The sequence below is a fragment of the Ailuropoda melanoleuca genome, chromosome 11 (genome assembly GCF_002007445.2).
Source record: "Ailuropoda melanoleuca isolate Jingjing chromosome 11, ASM200744v2, whole genome shotgun sequence".
Taxonomy (NCBI): Eukaryota; Metazoa; Chordata; class Mammalia; order Carnivora; family Ursidae; genus Ailuropoda; species Ailuropoda melanoleuca.
The window spans coordinates 3875274-3898198 of record NC_048228.1 but is presented as its reverse complement, the minus strand read 5'-3'; the positions used below and the strand labels follow the sequence as shown (position 1 = coordinate 3898198).

Here is a 22925-nt window from a genome sequence, read left to right as displayed (position 1 = left end):
AGGTTGGGGTGGGACTGGCTCAGGCCCTGGGTGTGGGCATTGATGGAGGTGGGCTCTCACTTATTCCTGTGGGGTTTTAGGCCAGTGACCCAAACTCTGACCCAAACTCTTGAGTCCGATTCGCTCTGGGCATGAGAGATAATGCTATACCTGTGGTAAGTGATGTCGGAAAGACTAGTTAGGGTTTGAAGCCAACGACCAAGAAAGAATTCTTGAGATGTCTTTGGTGCAAAAAGGTGGTTTTATTAAAGCACGGGGACAGGACCCGTGGGCAGAAAGAGCTGCACTGGGGTCGTGAGGAGTGGCCCATTATATACTCAAGTTGGGAGGGGGTTAGGGGTAGTGTAAGTCTCTAAGGAATTGGGAAGCAAGGGTTTCAGGACCTCGAGGGGACTAAGGGTTGTTAGGAAAAGGTCATTTATTACTGTCTCATAAAACCTGAGCCATGAGACCCTCAGATGTGTATCGGTGGACATATGCTTGGGGGATGATTGCCAGCATGTATCTTGGAGGGTAGAGATAAAGGAAGTTTCCAGAGGCATTTTTCTGTGTTAAAGTAGACTTACAGGGTTCTGGGGCTGGGGCTGGGGCTAGGGCTAGGACTGCCTTTTGCCCTTAGCACAGTGTCAACATGGAGGCAGTTGAGTCCCTAGAGGAAGGTCATTCTGCCTGTTTCAAGGACTTGTCAGTGGGCTGTAGGTAGTGATAATTTTTCTTCTGCCTTGGATCCTCACATCAGTAAGGTTACGTGGGTGCTGAATAATATGTCTTCAGGAACAGACACCCAGTTAGCCGTGCGCATCTGTTCAGCAAGCACACGGTGCCGGGCTCTGTTCGGGAGCTGGACACAGCAGGACGGAGAAGGCAGCGTGTCACCACGTCAGCCGGGGCTGAAGTGTACGTTGTCACTCTGGATGGAGCTTCTTAGTCTTGCACACTGACATTTGGGGCTGGACACGTCTTTGCTGTGGGGGCCATCCTTGGGCACTGCAAGGTGTCTAGCAGATGCCAGAAGCACTCCCCTCCGCTTCCAGCTGTGATGGTCGGAAATGTCTCTGGACATTACCACATGTCCTCTGCGAGGCAGTATCCCTGGGTGAGAACCACTGCTCTAGGTACCCAGCCGTGACGGTTCCTCAAATGTTGTCTTTCGTGGGACGTTTCAGAGATGATAAATTTCCCTGGTGTAGTTTTTCCAGCGCCCGGGTGTTGGGTGCGTCGGGGCAGTGCTGTCTGCGTGCTGGAGGTGTGTCGCCAGGAGCTCTGGAGGCACGGGAGGCGGGGGGTGCTGCTGCTCTGCTCAGCTGTCTCTTTTCTACAGAGGATGCGATGGCGTGGAGAAAGCTCTAGCGGGTGTTGGGCGAGAAGTGTCGCTGACATTTCGTGACTGAACGCGAGATGCAGAGGGCTGACACGTGCTCTGTGGACTTGTTTTGCAGGTTGAGGCTGTATCATGGCACCCCCCGAGCCCTCCTGCACCCGCTGCTCCAGGACCCTGTCGAACGTAAGAGATGAGACCCGCCCGGCCCCACCTGCGGTATTGCCGTGGGAGTCCTCCCGTCCTCCCTGTAACTTCCCCACATGTTATCTGCTTTGAGCCCATCTTGTGCTCTTTCTCAGCATAAACTGTTATCAGCTTAGCTGATTGATTTAGTGGGTTAGGGCAAAGTGTATGGTGGGCTTGGATTTGACACAACTGAAGGAACCATAAGGGGAGGGTGTTGCTTCGCACAGATTTCCCCGGGAGAGGCAGCCCAGAGCCGCCTGGTGGGAGGCTGTCAGCCTCCTGGCCTCTGGGGCAGCGGCCTTGTCCACCAGATGAAGCAGCTGCTGTTTGTCACCGGCCACGCTGGCACCAGAAACCTTTCACTGTGAGGCCCATTGGTTCTCTCTGGCTCGACGAGGCCGTCCAGCTATGCCTGCCTGCAGAGGACCGTCCTGCAGGGGTGCCAGCCGTCCTCCTTGAGGCCCAGCAGCCGGGGGCCCTGCCCGAGGCAGAGCAGGGCTTCCTGCCGGGCCTCTGTGACCTGGAGGGTGTGTGGCCCACTCTGGCTGCTGGGCGCGTGGAGGATGGATGGGGGTGCCTGGTAGAAGCCATCTTGGAGGCCTGGGATGGAGGCCCGTGCCGGAGGCCCATGCTGGCCCAGGGCAGGGGTGTGGAGGGGGTCAAGTGGTTGGAGGTGATCTGTTTGGGAGGGTGATTTTCTGTATCTTTGAGTTGCTGCCTGGATTCTGTGATGGGAATTTTGAGCATGCCCCATGGCCTGAGTTAAAAATTGAGCCAACCCCATCCCTTCCACTGCCTGCTGAATTTGACGAAAATTTCATGATAGAGGAGGAATTAGTCTGAAGCTTAATTTTATTGATAAATATTGGCTCTTAGGTTATTTCTTAAGTTGAGTCTAATCATTATTTTGCCAGCATTTTGTGTCCTGGAGCACCCTTAGGATCAGGACTTTATTTTTAATTTTTAATTTTATGTTAAGTAGGCTTTAACACCCAACGTGGGGCTTGACCGCACAACCTTGAGATCGGGAGTCACATGTTCACTGACTGAGCCAGCCAGGCGCCCCAGCATCAGGACCTTTTGAAGGACGTGGGCAACCAGCACCTTGTCCTGGGGCAGCATTGAAGGCTGTGTGGTGTGGGCGTGCCTGAGGGGGTGTGGCTGGTAGCTCACCTCCCTGTGGGCATTTCCAGAAATGTACGCATTTCTTGCCTGAATGGGCAATACGTGCACGTGATTCAGAATTAAAATAGCATAAAAAAGCATAAAAGGGTTCAGTGAGGCCTCCTCCCCCCGCTGCTGTGCACCCTCTGTTGTGCCCCAGGCGGCCTGAGTCTCCTGGACCCTGGGGGTCTTTACCAGGACAGGAGCAGAGGTGCCTGTCCAACTCTCATTTTTCCCTCTGCTTTCCCCCTGAACGGTGGTTTACCTCAGAGAAGGTTGGACTTCGAGTGAGTCTGAGAGCAGACGTGGGGTGGACTGGCAGCACCGAGGTTGGGAGCATTGCTCGTGTGGACGGCTGCCCTTTTGCACACGTGCCTGTGAGCTGTGGCTTGAACTCCTGGAAGCTGCGTGCTGGGCCTGGGGGCTAGTTTGTAACATTTGTCCTGTTTGCTTTCCACGGAGGCCCAACCAGTGTCTCCAACCAGCCACACGGGAGGGTGCCTTTTGGGGCATTTAAAATTTTAAACTAAGCAGATCCCATGTTTGTAGCATTTAGGTATGAAAAATAAAGTTTTCATTAATTTCTTTTTCTAACGAATGCAGTAGATCATAGTTCTTTTCTCATGAAATCACATAGTATGTCTCAGAAGATGGTGAGGCTCCTGTCAATGGAAGAAATCAAGACCAAGCAAGACTCTTTGGTGGGGATGAGTACAGGGCATGTCCCTAGGCCCTCTCAACCCCAGGGCCCTGTGATTCTGGGCTCTGCCTCTTCTTGCGCCCCAGTTTCTGTGGGTGCTGTTCCCTCCATCTTGCTGAGCTCTGTGTCTGGGCCTTTCTCAGCGGCTGCTTTCTCCAGGATGCTCTCCCTCTTCCCCCTAGCTCTCTATCCGCTATCTGCACCTTTCCTGGGATTCGATCCCGTTCTCCCTTGTACTACGGGTATCGGTGTGTTAGTGTCTTGGTTGCCCCAACAGAGCGTGTATCCTTGAGGGCAAGGCTCTGTCTCAGGGGCTGCTGCCTCCAGGGCCTAGTCCTGATGCCGAGTGGGAAAGGGAGGCTGGCTGAGGCCCAGGGTGCCTTCTAGCCCCCCTCTGATGATGGGGACCAGACAGTGCCTGGACTTCAGCACTCGGGGCGTGGGGAGAGGTGAGCAGGAGAGGTTTTGTTATGTTGCATTAAAAACGAGTATCTCTGTCATTACAGTTTTAGCAGAGAGTTAACTAAGGATTGATTCTTTTTTGCTTTTTAGGCTGAACTAACAGAGCAATTCCCCTTTCTCTGTGGAAAAATACGTTTCCTGTTTGTGGTGTTTCTTGCTTAGATGCTCAATTTATTGGCTGGTTTGACCAAAAGGGCCTTTGGTTCCAGCTGTCACATAGGTGTTTCTCTCCCAGAAAACAAACATATGACCCTCATTGAGAGCTGCAGCCTGCAGTACACCCTGAGGCCACACCCGGTCCTGGAGCCTGCGTTCCATCTTCTTCCTGAGAACCTTCTGGTGTCTGGGCTGCAGCACATACCTGGCCTCCTTCCAGCTCATGGAGAAAAGGGTAAGGGTTGCTCTGTCTCTGTCCATTTGGTGAGTCTGTATTAGCTGATGGTCAGACCTTGCAGAAATCAGGCTCTGTGGTGTGAGGTGGGCTGGCATGGCTAGGAAGTCTCAGCAAATGGCCTGGTAAGGGGTGGTGGTGGGAGGGAGGAGGGGGAGGAGAAGTGGAGGGGAGAGGGGCAGGGAGGGCAATGCCATCTCTCTTCGTAGTCCCTTCCGAGCAATGTCTCACATCCCTGAAGTCAGTTCTGTTTTCTTCTCTCGGGAAATGCTTTTGTAAGACAAATAGTTCATGTCTTTATGACCAAGGTCAGGAAAAAATCACTGTTGCTAGTTCTCACCCTTACTGGACCATATCAGCTTGATTATTATTATTTTTAAATTACGGTGAAATAGACATAACATAAATGGACTGTTTTAACCACTTGTAAGTGTGCAGTCCAGTGGCAATAAGTGCTTTCACCTTTTGTACAACCTTCACCACCATCCACTTCCGGAACTTTCTCATGTCCCCAAACTGACACTCTGTCCGCCCTAAACCATAGCTCCCCACATGTGCTGCCCCAGCCCCTGGCCACTGCCGTCCTCCCTCCTGTCTGTGTAAGTGCGACTCCTCCAGGCCCCTCCTCCACGCTCGCCCTTCTGTGACCAGCTTACTGCACTGGGCATCAGGTCCTCAGGGTCCATCCTTGTTGGATCATGTTGGAATTTCCTTCCTTTTTGAGGCTGAATGATATTCCATGGCATGGATGGACCACATCTTGTTTACCCATTTAACTTTCCACGGACACTTGGGTGGTTCTGCTTTTTGGCTGTTGTGCATAATGCTGCTGTGAATGCGGGTGTGCGATGTCTTGATTATTTTTGAAAACTCTGTCTTGGTGTGTTTTAGAACTAGGTTCTCCAGCGGTGGGTTAGGGGCCAGGAGATCACTGTAGACGTGTGCTCTGCTCTCGGGCCTGCTGATGGCCCTTGACCTTGGCCTCACGCTCCTCCCGGGCACTTCCAGAGGCTTTTTGTCTGGCTGTCTGAGGGATCCGGGAGAAGGGGCCATGCCAGTCCTTCCCCACTGGCTCTGCTGGAACCTCTCGTGTGGGGTGAGCTGGCGCCCTGTTCTTTCCTGGGGAGAGCAGGGTTGAGCGTGGATGTGAGCTGTAGGGGCTGAGTTTTGACTTAGAACAGAAACACTCAAGGCCCCAAAGAAAAGAGGTAGCTCACCTCCAGGATGGGAACGTTCTCAGTAACAATGTCCTGCACATGGTTTGATGTTCTTTTTTTTTTCTCTCTTTTTTTTTTTTTTTAAAGATTTTATTTATTTATTCGACAGAGATAGAGACAGCCAGTGAGAGAGGGAACACAAGCAGGGGGAGTGGGAGAGGAAGAAGCAGGCTCACAGCAGAGGAGCCTGATGTGGGGCTCGATCCCACAACGCCGGGATCACGCCCTGAGCCAAAGGCAGATGCTTAACTGCTGTGCCACCCAGGCGCCCCATGGTTTGATGTTCTGGTCCATAATGGGATGCAGACATTGTTGTCTGAGTTCGGGAATTTCTGGGATGGGTCTGTGGTGGTCATCACCATCACGAGGTCACTGTTTCTCCAGTGTTCCTGAGAAGAGATGATGATACACGAGAAAGGATAAATTAATGATGAATAGGAGCAAGTCCTAGGAGGGGTCCTGGCTTTGGATCTGCCATGGCTAACCAGGCTCCACCCCTCCCCCCCACAGCCCCATATAGGAAGTCTTCTCCCCCTCGGTCATCTGCCTGTGTCCTCTTTCGAGGGAAGGAGGGGTTAGACAGGGAGACAGAATGCTGCATGGTCATTGCTGTTGACACTGAAAACAATATGACAACCTGCATCTGGTGCTGAGACCTCGGCCCCGTTGGTCGGTCGGGGCGGGGGGGCTCCAAGTACCGGTGTGCTACGTGCTGATGTCCAGATCCTAGGTGCACACCTGCTTTAAAGCCAGCTTCTGTAAGTCTTTCTGACCTGGGGCTCTGGGTGGGCAGACTGTCCTTGGGGCCTGAGGTGTGTCCCCCACTCTGTGACTTGCTGCTGGGGGTCAGTAGAGCTGCAGATAAAACCTGGAACTACCACACTCGTCTGTGGTCTGCTTCCGAGTCCCTACTGCAGGGGCAACAGGGCAGCTCCGATGGCCCCACGTTGTTCTCAGTTTCTCCGGGGGATCAAAGGGGCCAGCTACAGATGGGGGCATGATTCCAGCGCCTTGCCCATAAAGGTCATGTCTTTAGAAGTGATCTGAACCCCCGTGGCTTCCTGTTAGCCCCCTCCTGTGGAGAGGCCAGTTGGTCACTGGGACAACTTACTGGATGCAGGCAGTGTCTGAGAGATCGCAGCACTGATGACAGTGTATGTTGTTAATACCTTTGTTTTTGTTAAAAGCTAATGACCGAGGACCCTCGAAGTGGAGCTGTGGTGGGCTCGGGTGGGTGGGTGGGAGCACATTCCCTCTTCTCGGGAAGAAAGGATCAGAACGCAGCTTCTCACCAAGTCCCCTGGTGACCATCTAAGAAAAGAAACCCGTTTTGCTCCGCCTTCCCCTGACGTGCGGGACGCCGGGCTGATCTATGGTTTGTAGCCGTGCGGGCGCCGAGCCTGCTGCCGGACGTGGTTATTGTCTGTGTTATAAATCCTGCCCAGGGTCTTTTGGGCTTTTGTGACTCACTCTTGGAAAAGAGTTTCTTTGCTGAATAATATTTTATAACCCTGAAAGGGCCAAGGCAGGGACTGGGACTGGCTTCAGCGGTGGAATTCACTTGCAATTTACAGAGGGTCTGGTTTTATTTTGGTGCCGTACGGGGACATGGGTATTTGTTTGCTTGTAAAATGCCACAATACAGGAGGATTGAGTTGTTTTTCACTGAAATTCTTATCGAGGTCACTCTAGATTCACATGTGGTTTTAGTAAATAATGCAGAGAGACTCTGTGTGTCGTTTGCCCAGTTTCCCCCAAATTGTAGCACGAGGTCACGGCCAGGATACGGACGTTGACACAGTCACCAGCCTTCGCCCCATCTGCCCACTTTGCCTCATCTGTGTGAGGACTGACTTTCGAAGGGAGTTTTCAGCCTGGGGGTGACTGGAAGTGACAGGTCCTCGCTCTGGCTGTTCTGGCGGCTCTTTGTCACCACCCCCCACCCCCACCACCAGAAGGAAGGCAGGCCTTTTCCCTTGAGCGGCTCTTGGAGGGCAGCTCTCTGAGTCGGTCCAGGTTAGCTGGCGCCGCCGATCGCCATCTCTTCCTGCAGCCAGGAAATCCATGCAGCCTCACGGGCTCGTCCTCGCTTGGTTCTGACCTTTTCTCTTGCTCCGGTCTGACAGGCCGGGACGGCTGCATCGGCACCAGGGCGATTGTTCACGTGCTGTGGCTCCCAAAGGCCGCTGCTTGCAAGGAGAGCCCCGGGCTCTGGTTTAGAGGGAGGCTCTGCACCAGAGCTCCTTGGCCTGCTCTCATGGCTGCAGACCTGCGCGCCGGTCACGTGCCCGGTGGGGGTGGTCTTGGGAGGTCGGGACCGGGAAGATCTCTCTCGTTTGGGGGAAGGCTCAGAACACTCATCCTGCGTTGGAGCAGGTGCAGAGCTTTGCACGAAGTAGCCGAGTGCGTTGGAAGCTGAGTCATAAACATAAGTGGGAAGCCTGTTTTCTAGAACTGGACTTGAAGGCCAGGGGCCAGTGCCTGAACTGGCTGGAGTCCTGAGGGAGGCTTCCTGGCCAGGTGCTCAGGGGGGTGCAGGGATCCTGGGCCCACTTCTCGCAGGGCTGCTCGTGTGGGAGGAAAGTGGAGGGCCTCAGGCTCCCCCGAGCTGGCCGACACCATACAGACGTCTGAAGCAGCTGGAACACTTGACCACAGCCCCCCGCCGGGGGCTTGGTGGGAGTGAGCTGTGGATTGGCAGCGTCGGCGAGTGGGCAGGGCCTCGGGGAGGCCTGAATGGAAGTTCTGTCTCCTGTGCTGCCGTCCACAGGCCACCGTCCATGGTTTGCATGGCTGTGGTGCTTCAGGGAGAGTCCCCGGTACCGAGGCCGGCGGTGGCGTGTGCCTGGCAGAGAGGCAGAAAAAGGCCACTGTCTTTGCCACGTGCCCGTCCTCCACAACCGTCCTCCTCAGACGGTGCCTTCGATGCGTTTCTTCCCTGACCTGCAGACTCACTTCACTCTGACCTCTTCATCGTGGCTTTGAACACCCACCTCAGTGATGTGCATCTCCCACCCTCCTTCCTCGCTGCCTTCCTGTCGTCCCTTCATTTGGTTTAACTGAGTGGCCGCTCCATCCTGCGGGCCCGCTCATGCAGACGTGCCCCCGAAGCAGCCTTGGCCGTGGGCCCTCCTGTCCTGGGCGGGGTGCCGGGTCCAGGCCCTGTTTCCTCAGCCGTTAAACCAGAGCTCGGCAGAGCTATCTGGAGAAGTGTTTTGTCAGAGCTGTATGCCCACTGGTCGTTCACGTGGTGGCCTACTCTGGTTGGTGTCCTACGTGGTCCTCCCGAGTCCCTGCTCAGCCACCCCCTGAAGTGCTCCTTGAAAACGCTGCTTCCTCCATCCCGACCTGCTGACGCTGCCTTTCAGCAGACAGCATCCAAGCACCTCAGCGGCTGTGGGGAGCTTCTCCACGCTCCCGGGGCCGCTCCGGTCCTCACTGGGATTCGCCTTCTGGATTGCCACACAGAGCGTGGGTTGCGGGAGGCAGGGGTGGTGGTGGGGTGGCAGGAGCAGAGCTGGTGCCCGCCCTGTGTGAGCTCCAGTTTTGACATGACAAAGGAAAACTTCGGGGAAGGTCCTCCCTTCCAGTCTCACTCCCCAGGGAACCGCTCCAGAGCAAACCACTGCTCCAGGTTTGGTGTATACGTTGTATCCCTTGGAGGGTTCCCTGGTGTTTGGGTTCGTCTGTGATTCATCGGCGGAAGGCGCCTTGGGTGCATCCGTGTGCGCAGGCCCCGAGCCGGGGGGAGGGCACAGCGCGGGGCTCTTAGTGGAGCGCTCATACCTTGGAGGGCCTGAAGCAACGGTGGACATGTCGTCTCATCACAGTCAGTTCTAGAAACGTGGACGGCTCAGACGCCTTTCCGCTTCTGCCTGGGGCACCCTCAGTCTCGTCTCATTCTGTTGCCCCTCCTGCAACATTGGTGAGGTGCGTTCTGGTGACTCGAATGCCCTTCCAGGAAAGCTGTTTCCGTGGGAGGCTGTGGGACCGTTAGGACCTTGTGGGGAGCTCGTTGGGCATCTGGGGGTGTTTCTGAGCGTTTCCCTAGAGGTTATCACTACAGGGAGTTCTTGCCTGTTCCGCGCCTGTAACCCCTGTTTTCTCAACAGTGCGTGTGTGGGGATCCCCGAGGGAAGGGGGTCCGCTTTCCTGTAGGAGCAGTGCGGTTTTGGGGATTGCATTCCTGTCTACAGGCTTGGCAACAAACCCATGAAAGCTAGTCCCAGTCACAGAGTGTGAGGGCCAGGATTCTCCCTTGGCGGTCAGCTCTGCCGAGGTTCCGTCAGCCCTGGCCACTGAGGTTGGGCGGTGGAGTGAACGGGGTGACACTTCAGATGGTGAAGCTGCTCTGAGGGGGATGTGGGAGTCGGCAGGGGAGAGGCTCTGAGCGGCGGGGTGGGCCTCCAGGCTCCTAATCTCTCCCAGCCTCTGTTGCTGCCCTTTCCTGCATAAAATGGGGACATTCCTAGGATCTGACCCTGGAGATGCGTTTGGGGAGCAAAGGAACGGGCCGGTGAAGCCCAGTGCCGAGAATTTAGGAAGCGCTGAGCCCCAGGACCTGTTGTTCTTTCTTCACGGGATACTGTCCTCTGCCGTGGCCGCCCGTGGCCGCCCTGCTGCTTGGGAGGCCTGCTCTGTCTTCTGAGTGAGAGCCCCGTCTCCAGAGCCTGCGCCTTTCCCAAGACGTGGTCTGGAGAAAGCCATCCGGATGCCACCCAGCCCTGCCCTGCGTCCCGGACCCCTTAGGATCCAGAAGGTTCTACCCAGTACAGATGTGGCTCCTCAGTCCCGTCTCCCGATGGAAGAGCCATCTTTTCTCTCCCTGGCTGACTTCTGTGTGTGGGACTCACTTCTCACCTCTTATGAGACTAGGGTCATGACTCTTTCTGTTGCTGCTAATGGCTCTGGGCCTGGGGGCCACCTCGTCATGGGGGGCTGTGCAGAGCCTGCTTCCTGCCTGGACTGGGCCTCTTGCAGAAGCACTGGGCTCTGCCACCTCCCGGACACCCATTCCTGCACTGTTGCCCCTTGAGCTGTGGAACCGGAAGGACTCATCCCCACGGGACATCAGTCTGGGAAATGGCCTTTGCCCACCACTAGTTTAGTCTTTGTGTGTGGGTGATTGGTGAAGGTGGGTAGGTTCCCTGCGGGATGGGCTGTGGTCCCAGCACACGTGCTAGTCTGTCTGTCTGCTGCCGCCCCAGTCTCTATAAGGGCTGGCAGCGGCTGGTGCCCCTGAGTTCTGCCTGAGTCCACTGGTCCCGGCTCGTCCCATCCTTGGTACTCATGGATTCTCTTGCTGCGAATCCACTCCCTGAAGTTCTCACGGTGCTTTCCCGGTCGTTCGTGGACATGTGGTTAGCAGCGTAAACATTGGAGCCTCCCTCATGCTCATTCCTGTGAGTGGGGCGGCCTTGAGCACGTCACTTAGAATGTCCGAGCCACGTTTCTCTTTTGTAAAATAAGGAGAATAGAACGTGCGGGGATGAGCCGTGTTGAGGATTTAAGATTTGTCTGGTGAGATATGTGTGCATATATGTGTGGCTTTCCACGGGAGCCATGACTCTGTTTGGGGCTGCTTTATGGAGCACACTGTGGACGGTATTAGCTCTGTTCCTGCGGCACCGTCCTGGCTTCCACAGCCGAGGAGACTGAGGTTTAGAACCTGGGGTTGGTACCCAGGCCCTCACCCCAGAGTGCATGTGACCACCGCGGTATCCTCTCTTGTTTCAGGACACGCGGTTCCTTCCACCTGCTGGGGATGACATACTCAACCCTCCCTAGCGGGTGGTCGTGTTGGCCCGGGCCTGTCCTCTTCCTGCTGATGGGCCCTGGTTTTGTGATGGTCCCCCTCCTTCCTTCTCTGTGCCCAGAGGGCCATGGCCGCCCTGCCTTGTCTTTTCTAAAATCCCCCGTGAGCAATCCCATGCTGCTGTGTGGCCCATGGGCGCATCAGAGGGGAGACCCTGGTGCCAGGGCTGGTGGTCCTGCAGCTGCAGCTTGTGGCTCCTACGGGCCTGGTGGGGGACATGCCCTCTCTTACCTCTTCTGTCCTCTTCCTCTGATGGAAGGTCTTAATTCAGGACGGGCCTCAGACGCTTGCTGGACCATTTCATGAAAAGTTGGACTTTATATGTTTCTGCTCTCGAAAGAAAAATTGTGGTAACATAGATGTAGCATGACATTTACCATTTTAACCATTTAAACTGTGCAGTTTGGGGGCACGAAGGGCATTCATGGTGCTGTGCAGGCACCACCACCGTCCACCTGCAGAACTTCTCATCTTGCAAAACTGCGGCTCTGCCCCATGAAACGCTCACTCCCTGTCCCCGTCCCCAGCCCCTGGCGTCCACCCTTCCACTTTCTGTCTCTGATTTTACTGCTTTGAGTACTTCTTGTGAGTGGAACTGTCCAGTATTTGCCCTTTTTGTGAGTGTCTCGTGTCACTGAGTGCAATGTCCTCAAGGTCCATCCAGGTGTCAGAATTTTCTTCCTTTTTAAGGCTAACATCGTATGTGTGGATTGACCACATGTTTCTTATCTGTTCGTGTGTTGATGGACATTTGGGTGGTTTTTAGCTTTTGGGCGTGGTGAGTAGCTGTACCTGCACTTTGCGCGGGTTCTGAGTCACCCACTGAGCAGATTAAACTCTTCTTAAATTTAGAAAGGAATGCGCAAGATTTCTTAGAGGCGTAAGCCTATTTGTGAATGATGCGGAGCGTCACGTGTGTTTGTGGTGCGGAAGGTGTGGAAAACCATAGAGAAGGAGAGCAAGGCCTCTGTGGTTACTTCCCATACACAGCCTTGTGTACATGTAAATGCATAGGTTTTCAAATAAAATGGGCACTGAATGATNTGGGCATTGAATGATCCAATACACAGTGTTATGTGTTTTGTTTTCACCTGTAGTATTATGATTATTTTTCAGTCATTTTTTTTTTTAAAGATTTTATTTATTTATTTGACAGAGATAGAGACAGCCAGCGAGAGAGGGAACACAAGCAGGGGGAGTGGGAGAGGAGGAAGCAGGCTCATAGCAGAGGAGCCTGATGTGGGGCTCGATCCCATAACGCCGGGATCACGCCCTGAGCCGAAGGCAGACACTTAACCGCTGTGCCACCCAGGTGCCCCTATTTTTCAGTCATTAAATAATCTTTGACAATATGGGTTTTGTTCTCATTTTCTATTTTAGAGTAATTGGCTCAACATTCCCCTACTAATGAGCCCTTGGTTTCTTCTTTTTTTTCTGTTATAAATAATGTCTAATGAGTATTCTTGCACATAGTGCTTTCCTTCCACATTTGATTAATTTAGCTGAATAGGTTCAAAAAGTGGAATTAGTGGGGCAGAAGGTCGCAGTGGATATTTTTCAGGGTCTTGGTGCACGCGGAGGCAAAGCTGGAATCGCCTCTGGCTGCAGACTGACCTCCCGGCAGGATGACGGGGGGCTCCCACCACAGTTCCCTCTGCGCCGAGACTCACGCCAGTTGTTTCCTTTCTCTACCTTTGGAATCTGCTCTTAGAGTCTAAGACTTTGCACTTTAATTCTTCTTAAAGCTTGGGAAGAGACAGAGGGCAGCAGAGTAGTGACAGGGGTGGGAGGGCAGAGCCTGTGTTGTGTGCTCGTGGGGAGGCAGTCGGCTTGGCCCTCATCCTGCCTTCGCGCCCGAGCCCTGGGGCGGGGGGCAGGCCTGCAGAAGACCTGACCGCGCCCCTCACTGCCGAGGATTGACGCACCTGCTCGGCACCAAGCTGCGTGCCAGGAGCCACCGTCCCCTTCTGTCCTCACAGAGCTCCCAGTTGGGGCTGCTTCCCCGCCAGGACGGGGACTTTTCTCTTATGGTGTCGGCCCAGACGGTGTTTTTGCTTGTTGGCTAATGTGCTCATGAGTATTTCTGCATGTTTCCAAATGGTTCAAGGTAAACGTACAAAAATAAGAAATGGCATCATTGGCTGTGTTCTTGCTAGAGAGGAAGTCAGTGATAAAGGGAAACCAAGCTGATAGGAACAGATGTTACCCTGCATTCTGTAATCTGTGTTCTTTGGATTGCTGAATTATAAAATGTGTTCCTGGAGGAGGGTGGGGGGAGGAATCGGGCTGTAAATGAAATCTGGGCTTATTTAATCAGCTTGGCGTCTCGGCGTGAACGGAGCTGGGTTCTGATTCAGTGTTCGGTCTGAGAGCTGTGCCTGTGGTCTCTTCTCTGCCCGGAGGTCCTAGCACCACGGCCTGGACCTTGGTGGGTGAGAGCCCCTGGATGCTTCCAGTGGTCCTGTCCCCACGGATACGCTCCATGAGCCCCCTCACTGTTTCAGGGGATGCACTCCGAAAGCCTCGCCTTCAGAAGTCTGTCACGTGGTACTTGGACGATTTATTCTTCACGCTGTACCCTTCCCTTGAGAAGTTTGAGGAAGAACTTCTAGAACTCCTTGTCCGCGATCACTTTCGGGAGGTACTGTCTTACATGGCGGAGCTTATCCTGAGCAGTGGGGACGCGGGCAGGGCAGGACAGAGGTGGGGAGGCCTCTGATGCCGCCAGGGTGGACAGTCCGTCCGCTGGTGACGCAGTCCTGCGTGCTCCTCGTTCAGTGGCTCGCAAGGGAATCTGGTGCACTTTGTTGACTTCCGTGTGATGGAGGTGCTATTATCCTCAGACCCTCACGTTAGTTTTGTTATATCTTAAAACAGTCTTCATTTAAAAGTAAATTAAATCACCAAATGAGCATAGGGAAACCAATAAAATAACCTGCATTTACGAAGAACATTTGCAAGATATTTGGCTCACGCAAGGACATGACTAGAAATCTTAGTCATTTTATCCCAGCAGACCCACTTTCCGTGAAAGGGGCTCCCTATCACAGCGTCAGTTCTGCCTGCCTGTGTGACACATTGTCATAAACTCTTGGCGGTCACAGGCCATAGCTTGTCCCCACTTGGCCTTTGGACAGCTAGCTCATTTCCCTGTATATTCCGTGTCCACACCCTTGAGTGGCTCCCTCAGGCTTCAGGTCTCAGTGCAAACCTGACCGCCCTGACAGGCCACCTGAGTGTGCTGCTGAGGCCGCGACCCCTTCCTCTACTAGACTTTGTCCGTATGTCACCCTGCTTCCTTTCTCCAGGTACTTGGCCCTCCCCGAGAGCACCTGTTCATTGCTCTATTGGTAGCCCCTCTGTGGAGTATTTGCACCAGGAGGACAGGGTCATGGTTGGGTTCACCGTTGCACCCGAAGTGCATCAGTATTGGCCCATTGCAGACCTTTAGTACTCCTCGGTCATGACAGTGAGTGGTTCCATCGGCAGGTGACCATCCTGGCAGTCTGTGAAGTTAGCGAGGTCTTAGTTACACACATGGGCACACACATGCACACACATGCATGCACACACGGACACGTGCACATATGTGCGTGCGTGCACACACACACATCGATGAGATGGACTCTTTTTGCTTGCTATCCATTCTTGACAAGGAAGTTCCATATGATGTCTCATGTGAGGCAGAAACACAGAGGAGGAGATTGACGGAGTGCACATTTTCTTGCTGTGGCTCCTGCTGTGCTCTCACTGCTCAGAGTGTACTGCATGATGGTACAGATGCTTTAGGGTATCGTTGTTGAATTTTAGGTATTCCCATAAAAATCACTTTAGTATGTATTTTCACTACTTTATATTTTTGTTCCTATCCAACTGGTAGCTACTCTGTTACCTCCATCGCTCTATTTTCATTACTCAGAGACTAATAGGCTGAATTTAGGTCTGTTCAGCTTGATTAATGGGCAATGAAGAAAACTTGAAGATTCAGGAATCGTTTTGCCACGATCACATAATTTAATAAACAGTAATCGCCTGGAGGACTGTCCTTGCTCATTTGTTAAAGTGCCTGTACATTTTTTTCTTAAGATGAAACACTTTAATATCTAGCGATCACTTTGGGGCAGATTCTGTGTTTATTGGTTTATGACTTACTGCATAAATATGCTTCCTCGTCCCGCTGCCCCTTTGGCTCACGCCTCCAGTGTCTGAGTCTGGGGGAGGGCAGAGGTGCCTCCGGGGCAGTGGGCTCCTGCGCTTTGGAGCCCTGGGTCCCCGGTTGCTCGTTTGCTGCATCTTGAGAATTGAGCTCAGCCAGGGAAGCCTGAGCAAGAGTTTGGTGATTCAGGCACCTTCCGGGGGGAGGGTGTGTTGGGGTGTACTGCCCTGAGAAGACCATGCTGTGTGAGAAACCCACAACTACCTTGAAAAGGCGCTAAGGCCAGTGGTTCTCGTGGGCTTCTTTGCGTTTCATTGGCCTGGACTCGTTTTCACTGAGTGCCATCTGATCAGGAAATGCCTGAGACGGCTGTTCCGGTTCCTTCTCTCTGCTTGCCTCTCCCTTGGGAGCTTCTGCCCTTCTGCACAGGGACTTACTCTGTGTGACGTGTGCTTTCCTAGGGGGGCGTTCCGCTGGACGGTGGCGTGCTGGAGATCTTGGAGCGCCGCCTGCACATCGGTGTGCACAATGGTCTGGGCTTTGTGCAGAGGCCACAGGTGGTGGTGCTGGTGCCTGAGATGGACATGGCCTTGACGCGCTCTGCCAGTTTCAGCAGGAAAGTTGGCTCCTCCTCGAAGGCCAGGTATTCTCCCCAGGGTTGCAGGGTCCGGCCCCGTGGAATTGGGAGGTACGGGGGTGGACATAACCAGGGATCAAAGCGAAATGGAGCTGTTTTTGTGTGTGAAGTGTGCGCTTGTCCACCTGGGCTTCTTCCCTGGTGCCTTTGTTTCCTCTTGCTGACTAACATCCATTAGGAGCAGCCCCCAGTGTTGTCCAGTTGGAAACCCCTGATTTGTGCTGTGACGGTTCTGGAGTTAACATGACAGGTGCCTCCACCTGTGGCTGCTTGGGGTCTGGGAGACCCTGGCATGCTTTCCTCCCACTGGGCCTGCGATCAACATTTCATGTGGCTGAGAACCAGCAGGCAGGAAGTTCCAGAGGCTGGCCCTGGAGGATGAGCCTTCCTGGAGACCTGGCCGTATTGTCCATCCTCCTGACATAAGCTTTGGTGATTTGGAATGAGTGTTGATTAAAGCACCTAGAAAGGCTCTGGTTTGGGAGCTGCCTTGGGGGCCGGCGGCATCATTGGGGACTCAATGGCATCGTTGTGGGCACTTGCCGCACCAGCAGTACCCGGCACCCAGGGGCGTGCAGGGCAGTGGGAGTGCTGCCTGACCTCCCACTGCTCTGTGTTCTAGATGCAGCTCTGGAAACCAGGCTCTGGTTTTGAGAAGCCGCCTCCGACTCCCTGAGATGGTCCATCACCCTGCATTTGCCATCATCTTTCAGCTGGAGTATGTGTTCAACAGCCCTTCCGGAGTGGACGGCAAGGTGAGAAGGGCCCGGGGCTCCGTGCCCTGCGGATAAACAAAGTCACCACTCGTGTTTCTGGTAAAGCCGTGTAATTGTCGTCAGCAGTGTGGATAACAAGTGTAGTGTTTCTTCCTACTGAGAGCTTTGTTACAATCATTTCCTGTCCTTATGGCAATAGAATGTGCTGCTGGCCAATGGTGATCAGTAGTTCAGTAGGCATGCATAACAGCCTTAATTCACAAATATCAGATCAATAATTATTTTGAAAAATGAGTCTACATTAATGTATTTTTCATATGATGTTGAGTAGAGTAAAGCTTCAATCTGCACAGGTGACAAATGTCTCACAGTGAACGTTGTGTGCCCGTATCATAACTAAGAGTCTGTAAGGTTCAGTTGGAAGAAATACAGTTGACCCTTGAGCAACACAGGTTTGAACTGCGTGGGGCCACTTACAACCAAAAGAGGTTTTTTTGGTATATACAGTACTGTTATTGTATTTTTTTTCCTTATGATTTTCTTAATGACATTTTCTTTCCTCTGACTGACTTTATTGTAAGAACACAGCATATAATTCATACTACATATGAAATGTGTGTTAATCGACGGTTCCTGTTACTAGTCAGGCTTCTGGTCAACCGTAGGCTGTTAGTAGTTACGTTTTTGGAGGAGTTGAAAGTTACACGCAGGCTTTTGGCTGCGCAGGGTTGGTGCCCCTCAGCCCCGTGTTACTCAGGGCTCAGTGAATGATGTATAGACATCGTTTACGTCACTGATGGAGATTCTTTGGAAAATTCAAATCATGCTCTACTTAAGATTCTGTTTTCTGTTTGAAAAAGCAAATGTCAATTTAACATGTACATTAGAAATAAAAGGATGAGAAGGTAACTTCCGTGGTGGTCGGTCGGCCAGCGTTGCCATGCAGCTGATGGGGACCAGGACTGAGAACGGTCTTGGGGTGGGCCTTAGGAGGGGGGAGGGGGTGCCGAGTGGAGGTGCTGTTTTATTTTCTCATTTTTATTTTTATTTCTCGTTTTTATTTCTCCTATTTATTTTCTCATCTGCTCTCTGTTGTCCACACCTCAGGTCAGTATCATTCAGAGTCCTGATCAGGTGAACAGATCTAGAGGCAGATGTTCTGATTACGGCCGAACACACTGTCACCGTCGTTTTAATCAAGCTGTAGTTCCCAGCTCCTCTTTTCTTTATTACCAGAAATTGCAGCTGGAATGTGACCGTGCGTGCGTGCGCCTGGCTGCGTGGGCCGTGCACCCCAGGCTTGGGTGGGGACTCTACCAGGAGGGGGCGCTTCTGGGGCCGGCACCCGGTGCTGCCCTTGAAAGGAGACACAGAGGGAGCCAGCCACGTCGTCTGTGGGCCTGGCGCCCTCCGCGTCTTGCGTACGTGTAGAGTTCCGTCCAGAATGTTAATACAGTTTGCTTGCAATCGCAGAGTCTGTACGTGGAAACTGGTGTGTCTCCCGTGACACTTGATTGTTCTTTGTTAACTCTTCCCTGAAATGCCTCACCAGCACGGGTGTTCTGCCGTGTGTTGCTGCTTCACGGACTTTTGGAACGCGTGCGGAGCAGCCCGTCGGTTCTTTGTGGTGCGGAGGTTTCTCCTAACACGGACGCTGTACGACCATCAGCAGCGCTCTCTTCAGCGCGGTCTGGAAGGGGGGGTCCCGGGCTGTGCAGTGCTGGTCAGCACAGACTGCCTGCTGTGTGCGTGGAGCAGTGGGTGTGTGTGTGTGTGTGTGTGTGTGTGTGTGTGTGCGCACCCGGGGGGCAGGCCGAGTCAGGAGCTCCCATCATGGACAGGTTTCCACGTTAGGGGGGAGGGCACAGGGGTGCTGCCGGCTGGGCTTTGTTAACTCTTCCCTGAAATGCCTCACCAGCACGGGTGTTCTGCCGTGTGTTGCTGCTTCACGGACTTTGGGAACGCGTGCGGAGCAGCCCGTCGGTTCTTTGTGGTGTGGAGGTTTCTCCTAACACGGACGCTGTACGACCATCAGCAGCGCTCTCTTCAGCGCGGGCTGGAAGGGGGGGTCCCGGGCTGTGCAGTGCTGGTCAGCACAGACTGCCTGCTGTGTGCGTGGAGCAGTGGGTGTGTGTGTGTGTGTGTGTGTGTGTGTGTGTGTGCGCACCCGGGGGGCAGGCCGAGTCAGGAGCTCCCATCATGGACAGGTTTCCACGTTAGGGGGGAGGGCACAGGGGTGCTGCCGGCTGGGCTCTTGTCCTTCCCCAGGGGTGTCTGTGTGTCAGGGCGGGTGTGGCTGGGGTCGGGGGGGGGGGGGACAGGCCGCAGCCAGCGCGCCCGGAACCCCCTGCGGGCGGAGTGCACTCTTCACTTGCATCCCGCCTGCGAGTCTCTTTCTCCGTTTCTTTCCCTGTGTGAGAGCTGCATGTGACGGGCACTGCAAACGTAAACTGAGGCAGACCGCATAGTAAAACGAACCAGGCAGCTCAGCGGTTGCCAGCTGCGGGCGCAGTCCTGTTTTGTCTGTAGCATCTCCCACACCCGTTCTGATATGTTTCAAAGCAAATTCCAGTCATCGTCTGCTTTGATCACTGTGAACGTTGTGGCACGTACATTCTTTCCTTCCTTTAACCTTTTTGTTATGGAAAATTTCAAATATGAGGGGAGAGAGAAGCCTGTGATGGACCTGGCAGGGTGCCCACCTCCGCTCCTCTCGGCTCGTGTCGCTCCATCCTAGACAGCCCATCGCTGCCTCTGTGAACCGTCCGTCCATGTCTCCAAATGATGGGGCTGCTGCTGTGGTACCGTCATCACCCTGAGAAACGGAAACAGGTTTGCCCAGTGTCACCCAGTGTCCCGTCAGCCTGCGCGCACGTTTCTCAAGTACTTTACAGAAGCGGAAGTGGGAGAGCCAAAACCAGAAACGTACTTTTCTTTGGGAAATGATTTCTGAACCAGCCGTGTGCTCCCTCACGGACGCCGCCTCTGGTGCCGCCACCTGTTCTCTAGATGGCCTTGCTGTGTTCCTCATGTCTGTGTTCTTGTATTCCTAACGCTTGAAGAAACGGATCAGGCCCACTCAGCCCATGCTTTGGACCAGGAGCCGGAAGCCTCAGTCTCCTGGGGCCTTTTTGAGACTGGCCCCCTTCAAGTGGTCGATGGGGAGAAACCATCGGGTTGAGCGTGTATCCAGTTTATACCCGGTCACCTGAGTCTGGGGGAAGTTTTTTGGTCCCAAGTATGTTGGTGGTCATTGACAGCAAGCTGGAAAGACCGTTTCGAGAAGACACGCTCCTCGCTGGTGATCGGTTGTGAAGTTTTTGCACCTTTTAGCTAGCCAACAACTGAAGCCCTTTGTAATTTGTCTCTGGGTTAGCTGTGAAGAGTGAGACGAGGCCCTTCTTCCCACCTGGGAATGAGCGTCCGCGGGGCAGTGTGCCCGCATGAGGCGGCCTGTTGAGAAATGCTGGAAGCTGCCGAGGTGTGGGCTCCGTCAGTGTGCTGACTGCTAACGCTGATGAAGCAGCCTCCCTGGGTCATGAGCGAGGGACGCAGAGTGAAGGCAGCTGTAAAAATAGCCAGACCCAGAGTCTTCTGCTGTGTTTCCATGTGAGCATAAGTCCAGATCCCCAGGGGGCTGCCAGGGGTCCAAGCAGTCCTTTCTGTGGGGTCACATAGCAAAGTCACTTCCAGATCTCTAGAAGGTAAACATTAGCTGATTTATTACTTATGTATTTTCTAGTATTCTTTGGACAAAACAAGTCTGTACAACAAAGATGGGAGTGCTTGCCAGGTGCCTGGGCCTCCTCAGAGCTGACGATTTTCATGTTCTGTATTTAGCACATGAGAGTCATGCCTTAATTTATTCTGAAAATGATGTACATTGAAGTGTTTAGAACTTGGAAATAGAGATGTCTTGAGGGTTGTGTGGAAGTCTTTCAGCATAACCTGGCGTGTCCCCAGAGCATGCTGCCCTCCTACGAGGCGGCCACCTCTCCACTTGCTCAGGCCCGGCTCTGCGCTCAGTCTCCCCGGAGCAGGCAGGGCTGAGTGCCCACCACGCACGCGGGTCGACGTGAACACACTGTGTGCTGGTGGTTGCTGACGGAGGGGGCTCTGCTGCCGAGTCTTCTATTTTGTTGCAAATGTTGGGCTCCCCTTACGGCTTTAGGAAAGATATCTGCTCACTCACTTTTTGAAAATTGTTTTTTTGGTTTGTCTTTTTTTATTTTACTAAGAAATTCACAAGGCCTAAAACAGTTTTAAAGTGTAGGGTTCAGTGGCATTCTGACTTACTTTTTTTTCTAATGTCTTCTTTTTCTTGTGGTAAAAATACGCGTAACACAAACTTTGCCATCTTAACTGTTTTTATTTTATTTTTTTATAATAATTTTTTATTATGTTATGTTATGTTAGTCACCATCCCAAGTTTTTTGACGTAGTGTTCCATGATTTATTACTTGCATATAACACCCAGTGCTCCATGCAATACGTGCCCTCCTTAATACCCATCACCAGCCTGTCCCATTCCCGCCCCCCCCGAAGCCCTCAGTTTGTTTCCCAGAGTCCATAGTCTCTCATGGTTCATTCCCCCTTCTTTTTACCCCTCCTTCCTTCTTCCCTTTCTTCTCCTACCGATCTTAACTGTTTTTAAGCACAGTTCTGTGGCATCAAGCGCATTCACACTTGCTGTGAGGCCGTCACCTCCATCTATCCCCAGAATTCACGTCTCGTAAAATCATACAGTATTTGTCCTTTCCTGGATGGCTTCTTTCACTCGGAGTTATGCCCTCACGGCCCATCTGCGCTGTGGCCTACTGGAGAATTTCCTGCCTTCTTACGGCTGAAGAATGGATCTCCCGCATGTCCGGCGTTTTGCGTATCCAGCCATCGGTCGATGGGCTTGGGGTGGCTTCCCCATTTCAGACATTGTGGATAGTGCCAACATGGGCACGTGTGGACACATATCTCTTCGAGACCGTCCTTTTGTTCTCCTGGGTATATACAGGAAGCAGAATTATTGGATTGTGTGGTAATTCTGTTTTTAGTTTTTCAAGGAACCCCACACTGTTTTCCACAGCGGCTGTGCCATTTTACGTTCCCACCGACAGTGCGCGAGGGTTCTAGTTCCTGCACACCCTTGCCAGCCCTCACTGTTTGCTTTTCTGTGATAATAGTCGTATGAATGGGTGTGAAGCGTGTCTCACTGTGGTTTTTTTTTTTTTTTAAAGATTTTATTTATTTATTCGATAGAGATAGAGATAGCCAGCGAGAGAGGGAACACAAGCAGGGGGAGTGGGAGAGGAAGAAGCAGGCTCCTAGCGGAGGAGCCTGATGTGGGGCTCGATCCCACAACGCTGGGGTCACGCCCTGAGCCGAAGGCAGACGCTTAACCGCTGTGCCACCCAGGCGCCCCTCACTGTGGTTTTGATTTGCATTTCCCGGACATTCGTGACGCTGAGTATCCTTCTGCGTGCTTGTTGGCCTGTGTCTTCACTGGGGAAGGGTCATTCGAGTCGGGTGGTTTGTTNCAGGGGGCTGCCAGGGGTCCAAGCAGTCCTTTCTGTGGGGTCACATAGCAAAGTCACTTCCAGATCTCTAGAAGGTAAACATTAGCTGATTTATTACTTATGTATTTTCTAGTATTCTTTGGACAAAACAAGTCCGTACAACAAAGATGGGAGTGCTTGCCAGGTGCCTGGGCCTCCTCAGAGCTGACGATTTTCATGTTCTGTATTTAGCACATGAGAGTCATGCCTTAATTTATTCTGAAAATGATGTACATTGAAGTGTTTAGAACTTGGAAATAGAGATGTCTTGAGGGTTGTGTGGAAGTCTTTCAGCATAACCTGGCGTGTCCCCAGAGCATGCTGCCCTCCTACGAGGCGGCCACCTCTCCACTTGCTCAGGCCCGGCTCTGCGCTCAGTCTCCCCGGAGCAGGCAGGGCTGAGTGCCCACCACGCACGCGGGTCGACGTGAACACACTGTGTGCTGGTGGTTGCTGACGGAGGGGGCTCTGCTGCCGAGTCTTCTATTTTGTTGCAAATGTTGGGCTCCCCTTACGGCTTTAGGAAAGATATCTGCTCACTCACTTTTTGAAAATTGTTTTTTTGGTTTGTCTTTTTTTATTTTACTAAGAAATTCACAAGGCCTAAAACA

The 22925-nt window shown here is 53.1% G+C and overlaps 1 protein-coding gene across 1 annotated transcript in view; it reads left to right on the top strand.

The window, feature by feature from the left end:
* The window catches only part of NPHP4 (nephrocystin 4), a 126489-nt gene that overhangs the window by 15082 nt on the left and 88482 nt on the right, over positions 1-22925 (top strand). The window contains exons 4-8 of the mRNA XM_034671121.1: positions 1440-1504; positions 4069-4224; positions 13761-13897; positions 15874-16055; positions 16672-16804. Coding sequence (XP_034527012.1) covers positions 1440-1504; positions 4069-4224; positions 13761-13897; positions 15874-16055; positions 16672-16804 — 673 coding nt within the window. The remainder of the gene's footprint in view (positions 1-1439; positions 1505-4068; positions 4225-13760; positions 13898-15873; positions 16056-16671; positions 16805-22925) is intronic.